The sequence below is a fragment of the Genypterus blacodes genome, unplaced genomic scaffold, assembly GCF_046128005.1.
Source record: "Genypterus blacodes isolate CSIRO-AG114 ecotype Tasmania unplaced genomic scaffold, CSIRO-AGI_Gbla_v1 ptg000022l_1, whole genome shotgun sequence".
Classification (NCBI taxonomy): Eukaryota; Metazoa; Chordata; class Actinopteri; order Ophidiiformes; family Ophidiidae; genus Genypterus; species Genypterus blacodes.
Window position 1 is genome coordinate 5,905,524 of NW_027466835.1, and position 9,014 is coordinate 5,914,537.

At 41.1% G+C, this 9,014-nt stretch overlaps 3 protein-coding genes and 2 long non-coding RNA genes across 7 annotated transcripts; 2 read left to right on the forward strand and 3 right to left on the reverse strand.

Annotated features, from left to right (window-relative positions):
- Nucleotides 1-74: 74 nt before the first annotated feature.
- LOC142992506 (amine sulfotransferase-like) lies at nucleotides 75-2,334 on the reverse strand. The gene is made up of 6 exons (XM_076142976.1): nucleotides 2,083-2,334; nucleotides 1,762-1,967; nucleotides 1,098-1,224; nucleotides 736-830; nucleotides 438-609; nucleotides 75-362 (listed from the first exon to the last, which is right to left on the reverse strand). The coding sequence occupies exons 1-6, from the start codon at nucleotides 2,225-2,227 to the stop codon at nucleotides 229-231; spliced, it is 879 nt and encodes a 292-aa protein (XP_075999091.1). The 5' UTR covers nucleotides 2,228-2,334; the 3' UTR covers nucleotides 75-228.
- On the forward strand, nucleotides 2,035-4,658 carry LOC142992518 (uncharacterized). Of its 3 annotated transcripts, none has more exons than XR_012961050.1 (4): nucleotides 2,035-2,171; nucleotides 2,367-2,514; nucleotides 2,867-2,934; nucleotides 3,825-4,658. It is a non-coding gene; the product is annotated as an uncharacterized LOC142992518 (long non-coding RNA). The 3 variants fall into 3 exon arrangements; XR_012961049.1 differs by lacking the exon at nucleotides 3,825-4,658 and adding an exon at nucleotides 2,694-2,718 and having other exon boundaries at nucleotides 2,867-3,357; XR_012961048.1 differs by lacking the exon at nucleotides 3,825-4,658 and having other exon boundaries at nucleotides 2,867-3,357.
- LOC142992513 (amine sulfotransferase-like) lies at nucleotides 2,960-5,471 on the reverse strand. The gene is made up of 5 exons (XM_076142984.1): nucleotides 5,232-5,471; nucleotides 3,845-3,971; nucleotides 3,483-3,577; nucleotides 3,186-3,357; nucleotides 2,960-3,111 (listed from the first exon to the last, which is right to left on the reverse strand). The coding sequence occupies exons 1-5, from the start codon at nucleotides 5,454-5,456 to the stop codon at nucleotides 2,978-2,980; spliced, it is 753 nt and encodes a 250-aa protein (XP_075999099.1). The 5' UTR covers nucleotides 5,457-5,471; the 3' UTR covers nucleotides 2,960-2,977.
- A 122-nt stretch (nucleotides 5,472-5,593) lies between these two features.
- LOC142992519 (uncharacterized) lies at nucleotides 5,594-6,603 on the forward strand. Its single transcript, XR_012961051.1, has 3 exons — nucleotides 5,594-5,663; nucleotides 5,859-6,006; nucleotides 6,360-6,603. It is a non-coding gene; the product is annotated as an uncharacterized LOC142992519 (long non-coding RNA).
- LOC142992509 (amine sulfotransferase-like) lies at nucleotides 6,221-8,897 on the reverse strand. The gene is made up of 6 exons (XM_076142980.1): nucleotides 8,478-8,897; nucleotides 8,155-8,360; nucleotides 7,511-7,637; nucleotides 6,955-7,049; nucleotides 6,679-6,850; nucleotides 6,221-6,604 (listed from the first exon to the last, which is right to left on the reverse strand). Exons 1-6 carry the CDS (start codon nucleotides 8,614-8,616, stop codon nucleotides 6,471-6,473), a joined length of 873 nt encoding a protein of 290 aa, XP_075999095.1. The 5' UTR covers nucleotides 8,617-8,897; the 3' UTR covers nucleotides 6,221-6,470.
- Between the last annotated feature and the right edge of the window lie 117 nt (nucleotides 8,898-9,014).

The following is a 9,014-nucleotide window of genomic DNA, read 5'->3' on the forward strand; positions in this document are numbered from 1 at the left end:
ATCATGGATCGAATTAATCATTGCTTAAATTACAGTGCAAGTATGTCATACATATTCTATTTCGATAACAAGTGTTGTTAAAGTTACTAACGTGTTTTTATTTTTATTTGTTGCATAGCTTTCAGTGAAATTCCCCCCGGACCACAGCATCTCAGACCATAAACAAGCTCCAGAAAACCCTGCAGGTGAGCTTTGGATTTCTAGGAATGGCACAATGATTGTAAGCATTTATGGTTCCTCTTTCTGCTCTGCTGAGTCCCAGATGAACTTGAGATCCATGTCAGCCATTCGCTCTTGAAATATTTGATCAAATCTTTCACTCTGGGCCACGGTAAAGACATTCTTCCAGTCACCAATCTTACCTGCACAGGGAAAACAATTTTTTTTAACCTTATATGTGTCTATGTACAGGATCTGCAGCTAACTGGTTGCCTTACCTTTGCGTAAGAAGTCTCCACTTAGCCTCTCTTTAGGCGCAAACCTATAGTTGGCTTTTCTGTCCTCTTTCATCGTCTTGAATGATGATTTGTGAACAACTTCCTTGATGGCTGCCTCACTTAGGTTCTTTCCTAAGAAACTGCAGATCTTAATCACGGCTGCCCTCAGATCCTAAGAGACATAAAAAGCAAATGGAATGAATTTAGCTCAAGTTTGGATGATGGATGAGCATGTTCCTTTAATACACAGCACTGAATGGATTTTAAAGTATCTGACATTGTGTAACGCAGATCTTACCAAAACCATCTCCTCGTACGTCAGGAAGAGGATGTTGTACTGGTCTCTGGCGGCATTCCACACCCTGATGTGATCAAACCAGCATCCTGCTAGAACTGTGTAAAGACAATGTATTCCCTCATTTCAGCATTCCCTTAAAATCAACTGTGAAACCGGCTGTGAAGACATTCAAGGCACAGTCTCTTCATGTGGTCACAGTGGTACAAGGATGCAAAAACTGTTTTGAATATCAATCTTTATATATTTCTGTTTTAGTATTTTTGGCCAAACTAAAAATTAACTGCGATTTAATTATCCTTTGTAACTTCATAACACTGTGGATTGTGTATTTTGATTATCCAGGTGGAGCTGAGGTCGTTTACCGTTCCCTTCCAGGTAGCGCTCCAAGGTGTCACCGAAGGTTTTGGGATTCTCCAGCTCTGCACAAATTTGACTGAAGTGGTAAAATGAGACCACGGTGTCCTTTGGGTTCCGCATCACATAGATAATCTGACAAGGAAACCACATCTACGTTAGAATGTGTGTAGTATAGTTTCTGACCACTGGTGGCAGCACTGTGCACAATGCTGTGTGCAACCTGAATTGACCCCAACAGTCATTAAGATGATCACCTGCCCACACTGATGACCTTGCATTTTCTCTTAAACTGCAACCTCACTGGATCAGTGTCCAAAACCTGTGACTCGTTTAATAAATCATCAGCCTACACCATCTTGAACTCTAGGTCAAATTGTGAGAATTCTTTCTGAATCAGATTGATCTCATGAATGGGCAATTTAAACTTGGGTGCAGCCACAATTTACAGCAATCCTTAATTATCTCTTTCTCTGGTGTTTACTTGTCGCATACTTATCAGGCCTGATCCTTGTCTAAACCAGAAGGAAGCCAAGCAGAAGTTACTCATGGACCAATACACACAGGATGCCTCCACGGCTCAACATTGTCATTTAGCTTTCCAAGCGTCTGTGTTTGCCTCAATGTGGTGCAATCTCTGGGCAAACATGACCAACAACCATGCCCGGTCACCTTTCCCTTCTTTTCCTTCAGTTCCGGCGGCATGAGAGCAGGGCTGAGGTGGGAGTTGAAGAGCCGTGGAGAGGGTCGCAGAGAGTAACCTGGCCGACCCTCTGGGTACTCCAGCCACGGCATTTGCTCCATGTTGTTGGGATAATCATTGAGTCCACCGTCTAACTCGCAGATTAAGATGACTATCTGTTGAGTCCACACGGTGCCTGTGATAAGACAGAACATTTAGTTCTGGCACGTCCCCACAGAATCATCCAGAAGCCGATCCAACAGACAAAAATGCACGAGTTGTCGTCAAGGCTGAATTTTTGACTCGCTTACCTGATTTTGGATAAGTGACGACAAAGATGTCACTGTCACGCACATGGAAGGTCTCAAGTGAATCAATGTGCTCAGCAGAAGCACCCACGGTAAGAACAAAATTGTAGTTCTTGTATCTGCAGATGTAGTCATCGATTTGCTCCATTTTACTTGTGATTCAGGTAAAACAAAATTAGGAATATTTGCAGAGAGAAAACAGGATCAAGTTCGTACGGACAGTCAGCCGGCTGGACATTGAAGTGGACTTTCAACTTTCACTAGGATGTTATTGCTTCACCTTGCAGGGTTACTGGGAACATGAACATATCAGTCAAAAGGAACAAGATCAGGACCGGAACCAGCTGTGAGATCAAAGTGTGGTCTCGTGTCAGCACTATCTGAGTGTTCAGACTGTACAAATACAACCAAGGAGCTGAACCTGGCCTGTATTAGGTAAAAACTAACAACAACACAACGCTTTTCTGAGGAGGAGGGTGGTATTTTATTTGTATATATTTATTTATTTATACATTACAAATTGTTCGAGTGTCCTAAACAGGAACGTGTTTTTGTAGTGATGATCTCATTGTGTTTATTTCCAGTTTCACCTGTTCTGCATGTTATCTTCTCAGTAGGTCATACATTTATTTATTGCAGGTAAATATGATTTTTCTGTTTGTTAGTAGTAATAATGGATATAACAAATCATTGCTTAAATTAAAGTGCAAGTATGTCATACGTATTCTATTTCAATAACAAGTGTTGTTAAAGTTACTAATGTGTATTAATTTTATTTGTTGCATAGCTTTCAGTGAAATTCCCTCCCGGACTACAGCACCTAAGACCTTAAACAAGCTCCAGAAAACCCTGCAGGTGATCTTTGGATTTCTAGGAATGGCACAATGATTGTAAGCATCTATGGTTCCTCTTTCTGCTCTGCTGAGTCCCAGATGAACTTGAGATCCATGTCAGCCATTTGCTCCTGAAATATTTGATCAAATCTTTCACTCTGGGCCACGCTGAAGACATTCTTCCAGTCACCAATCTTACCTGCACAGGGAAAACAAGCCATTTAGCCTAATATTTGTCTATGTACAGGATCTGCAGCTAACTGGTTGCCTTACCTTTGCGTAAGAAGTCTCCACTTAGCCTTTCTTTAGGCACAAACCTATAGTTGGCTTTTTTGTCTTCCTTCATTATCTTGAATGTTGATTTGTGAACAACTTCCTTGATGGCTGCCTCACTTAGGTTCTTTCCTAAGAAACTGCAGATCTTAATCACGGCTGCCCTCAGATCCTAAGAGACATAAAAAGCAAACAATTGAATTTAGTTCAAGTTTGGATGATGGAGGAGCATTTCCCTTTAATACACAGCACTGAATGGATTTGAAAGTATCTGACATCTTGTAATGCAGATCTTACCAAAACCATCTCCTCGTACGTCAGGAAGAGGATGTTGTACTGGTCTCTGGTGTCATTCCACGCCCTGATGTGATCAAACCAGCGTCCTGCTAGAACTGTGTAAAGACAATGTATTCCCTCATTTCAGCATTTCCATAAAATCAACTGTGAAACCGGCTGTGAAGACATTCAAGTCACAGTCTCTTCATGTGGTCACAGTGGTACAAGGATGCAAAAACTGTTTTGCATATCAATCTTTATATATTTCTGTTTTAGTATTTTTGGCCAAACTAAAAATTAACTAGGATTAAATTTCCATTTGTAACTTCATAACACAGTGGATTGTGTATTTTGATTATCCAGGTGGAGCTGAGGTCGTTTACCGTTCCCTTCCAGATAGCGCTCCAAGGTGTCACCAAAGGTTTTGGGATTCTCCAGATCTGCACAAATTTGACTGAAGTGGTAAAATGAGACGACGGTGTCCTTTGGGTTCCGCATCACATAGATGATCTGACAAGGAAACCACAGTTACATTAGAATGTGTGTAGTATAGTTTCTGATTACTGGTGGCTGCACTGTGCACATGCTTTGTGCAACCTGTATTGACCCCAACAGTCACAGGTGTCAAACTCAAAGCCCGAATCCAGCCCGCCAAAATAAACGTCTACAAGCGCACATTGTCCATAACCTACATTTCCCACAACGCATGTCGATTTTGTGTCCTGCGAAGTGACGCCATCCTGCCACTAAAATGCAGCGTTTACATATCAGCGTCAGATCAGCGTTTAACGACGGTGAATTTCCATGGATAGATTCTGTGATATTTTAGTAAATGATTCTTTCATGTAATCTCCATCTGTGAACGGCTTTCCGTACTTTACGATCTTCTCAAGTTGGTCTTCTTGATGGATTTGCTCTCCCCAGCAGTATCCAAATCTCTCTTTTATGTTCATTTTCAGCTAAGGTACTTTTCAGTAAATGCTGCGTGTTTGTTCTGGAAATGTCTTTGAACATTGTGCCTTTTTCTTCTCTTATTTGTTATAATTTTTCTTTAATTTCTCTCCATATACCAAGCACATTATTATTCATTATAATTATTTCTCTCAAGTGAGTGACAAGTTGTTATACTGTATTGTCATTATACTTTATTGCTGAAATTGGACTTGTTTTACTTAAGAAATTTCAGATTGTTCATAATATGTTTTGAAAAAGATAGTTAAATAAAAGTAAACATTTGCACTAAAACAAAGGGAAAAGTTGGAGTTGTCCATTTACATCCATTTATAGGTTATTTTGCTTTGATTGTACTTCTCCTCCCCACTTGAGTTTTAATTGGCCTGAATATGGCCATGAACTAAAATGAGTTTGACACCCTTGTTTTAGATCATCACCTGCCCACACTTTACCTTGATCACTGATTACCTTGCATTTACTCTTTAGCTAGAACCTCACTGGATCAGTGTCCAAAACCTGTGAGTGGTAAATAAGTAAACTAGTAAATTATCAGCCCATAGCACCTTGAACTCCCAACTCCAAATGCGAGAATTCCTTCTGAATCAGATTGATCTCATGAATGGGCAATTTAAGCTCAAGTGCAGCCACAATTTACAGGGATCCTTAATGATCTCTTTCTCTCGTGTTTACTTGTCGTGTACTTATCAGGCCTGATCCCCATGGCTCAACATTGTCAATTATCTTTACAAACGTCTGTGTTTGCCTCAATTTGGTGCAATCTCGGAGCAAACATGAACAGCAACCATGCCCGGTCACCTTTCCCTTCTTTTCCTTCAGTTCCTGCGGCATGAGAGCAGGGCTGAGGTGGGAGTTGAAGAGCCGTGGAGAGGGTCGCAGAGAGTAACCTGGCCGACCCTCTGGGTACTCCAGCCACGGCATTTGCTCCATGTTGTTGGGATAATCGCTGTGTCCGCCGTCTAACTCACAGATTAAGATGACTATCTGTTGAGTCCACACGGTGCCTGTGATAAGACAGAACATTTAGTTCTGGCACGTCCCCACAGAATCATCCAGAAGCCGATCTAACAGACAAAAATGCACGAGTTGTCGTAAATGCTGAATTTTTGACTCGCTTACCTGATTTTGACTCGCTTACCTGATTTTGGATGCGTGACAGTGACAAAGATGTCACTGTCACGCATATGGAAGGTCTCAAGTGAATCAATGTGCTCAGCAGAAGCACCCATGGTAAGAACAAAATTGTAGTTCTTGTATCTGCAGATGTAGTCATCGATTTGCTCCATTTTACTTGTGATTCAGGTAAAACAAAATTAGGAATATTTGCAGAGAGAAAACAGGATCAAGTTCGTACGGACAGTCAGCCGGCTGGACATTGAAGTGGACTTTCAACTTTCACTAGGATGTTATTGCTTCACCTTGCAGGGTTACTGGGAACATGAACATATCAGTCAAAAGGAACAAGATCAGGACCGGAACCAGCTGTGAGATCAAAGTGTGGTCTCGTGTCAGCACTATCTGAGTGTTCAGACTGTACAAATACAACCAAGGAGCTGAACCTGGCCTGTATTAGGTAAAAAACAACAACAACAAAACTTTTCTGAGGAGGAGAGTGGTATTTTAGTTGTATATATTTATTTATACATTACAAATTGTTTGAGGGTCCTAAACTGGAACGTGTTTTCATAGTGATGATCTCATTGTGTTTATTTCCCGTTTCACCCGTTTCACCTGTTCCCTTCTCAGTGGGTCATACATGTATTTATTGGCTTTGCAGGTAAATATGATTTTTCTGTTTGTTAGTAGTAATAATGGATATAATAAATCATTGCTTAACTGAAAGTGCAAGTATGTCATACATATTCTATTTCAATAACAAGTGTTGTTAAAGTTACTAATGTGTTTTTATTTTTATTTGTTGCATAGCTTTCAGTGAAATTCCCCCCCGGACCACAGCACCTAAGACCTTAAACAAGCTCCAGAAAACCCTGCAGGTGAGCTTTGGATTTCTAGGAATGGCACAATGATTGTAAGCATCTATGGTTCCTCTTTCTGCTCTGCTGAGTCCCAGATGATCTTAAGATCCATGTCAGCCATTTGCTCCTGAAATATTTGATCAAATCTTTCACTCTGGGCCACGCTGAAGACATTCTTCCAGTCACCAATCTTACCTGCACAGGGAAAACAAACCATTTAGCCTAATATTTGTCTATGTACAGGATCTGCAGCTAACTGGTTGCCTTACCTTTGCGTAAGAAGTCTCCACTTAGCCTCTCTTTAGGCACAAACCTATAGTTGGCTTTTTTGTCTTCCTTCATTATCTTGAATGTTGATTTGTGAACAACTTCCTTGATGGCTGCCTCACTTAGGTTCTTTCCTAAGAAACTGCAGATCTTAATCACGGCTGCCCTCAGATCCTAAGAGACATAAAAAGCAAATGGAAGTGAATTTAGCTCAAATTTGGATTATTGGTGACAATCTCCCTTTTAAAGTATCTGACATTGTGTAACGCATATCTTACCAAAACCATCTCCTCGTACGTCAGAAAGAGGATGTTGTACTGGTCTCTGGTGGCATTCCACGCCCTGATGTGATCAAACCAGCGTCCTGCTCCAACTGTGTAATGACAATGTATTCCCTCATTTCAGTATAAAATCAATGTTGAAACCGGCTGTGAAGACAAGTCGGTCTCTGTGTGGTCACAGTGGTACATGCATGCAAACACATTGCAGACTCAAACCTGTGGTCATGCCCACACTAAACTTGTAACCCTGCATTATTTATGGGGCCACCCCTGTTTGAGTAACTTATTGTATTGCTTTGGGTGAAAAATATATTGGCATGCCAAAAAGAATGAGAATACATTTGACTAGTATACTGTGTGTATGTAAAGTATACAGTAGATGAGAGAACTAACTTGCATAAGATGATTTGAGTTTTCATTTAGTCAGTTTTAATCCAATATTGGGTTTTTTTGTCTGCCAAACTAAACATTAACTAGGACTTAATGTCCACCATAAACTTAGTTACATAGTGGGTTGTGTATTCCCTTATCTAGGTGGAGCTGAGGTCATTACCATTCCCTTCCAGGTAGCGCTCCAAGGTTTCAGTAAAGGTTCTGGGATTCTCCAAGTCTGCAAAAATTTGACTGAAGTGGTGAAATGAGACCACATTGTCCTTTGGGTTCCGCATCACATAGATGATCTGACAAGGCAACCACAGCTACGTTACTAATACTGCACAGAGCACAGTTCCTACATTAGCATGTGTGTAGTATAGCTTCTGTCCACTGGTGGCAGCACTGTGCGTAATATCATGTGCAACCTTGAAAGAACCTCAACAGTCAGTAAGATTTCCTCCTGTTTACTTGTGTATAAGCCAGGCCTGATCAGTGTTGACACTACAACGAAGCTGTTCATGGATGGAGAGGAATATATTCATATTGATAATTACATACAATTCGTGCTTGTTTGACAAGTTTGTGAGCATGTGACCCATTTCCTCTTCTCCTTTATCACTGCTTGTTACACTTTTTTGTGTTTTCGTATAATTCCTCTTATTTTATTATTCCCCTAAAGTGATTGTAATGGCTCTTTTTTTTTTTTTTTATCATTATTCATAGTGAAGTTGTTGCAGTATAGTATTTGCCATGGATCTATTCTATTAGTTCATCTTTGGCTCAATCTCTGAGCAAACATTAACAACAACCATGCTCTGTCACCTTTCCCTTCTTTTCCTTCAGTTCCGGCGGCATGAGAGCAGGGCTGAGGTGAGAGTTGAAGAGCCGTGGAGAGGGTCGCAGAGAGTAATCTGGCCGACCCTCTGGGTACTCCAGCCACGGCATTTGCTCCATGTTGTTGGGGTAATCGTTGAGTCCACCGTCTAACTCACAGATTAAGATGACTATCTGTTGAGTCCACACGGTGCCTGTGATAAGAAAGTGCGTTAAATTGTGACACGTCACCACAGAATCATCCAGAGTCTGATCCAACGAACAATAATGCACGAGTTCAGTCGTCAATGCTGAAAATTTGACTCGTTTACCTGATTTTGGATAAGTGACGACAAAGATGTCACTGTCACGCACATGGAAGGTCTCAAGTGAATCAATGTGCTCAGCAGTAGTGGAACAACCGAAATTGTAGTTCTTGTATCTGCAGATGTACTCATCGATCCGCTCCATTTTACTTGTGATCCAGTCAAAACAAAATTAGGAATATTTGCAGAAAGAAAAAAGGACAGCGTCCCGCGACAACGTGCAATCAGAGGTGAGAACGAAAAATCAGAGCTGAGTTTAAACTCCGAGTTGTGACTCGTCAGTCGGCTGCAGAGTGAAGTGCACTTTCAACTTAAAATCTGTTTTTATTGCCACACTTCCTGGCAGCAGCAGCGTACTACGCTGCCCTCAGCAGGGAGACTGGGAAAATGAACATTCATCAGCAAAAAGGAACACGAGCATGACCGGAACTAGCTGTGAGGTCAGAGTGAAAATAAAATCCTTCATGTAACGTTATTACTAAGAATCTCATTAGAAGTCGTGTGTTTGTACACACTAGTGTCGGCGCTATCGGAGTGTTCATA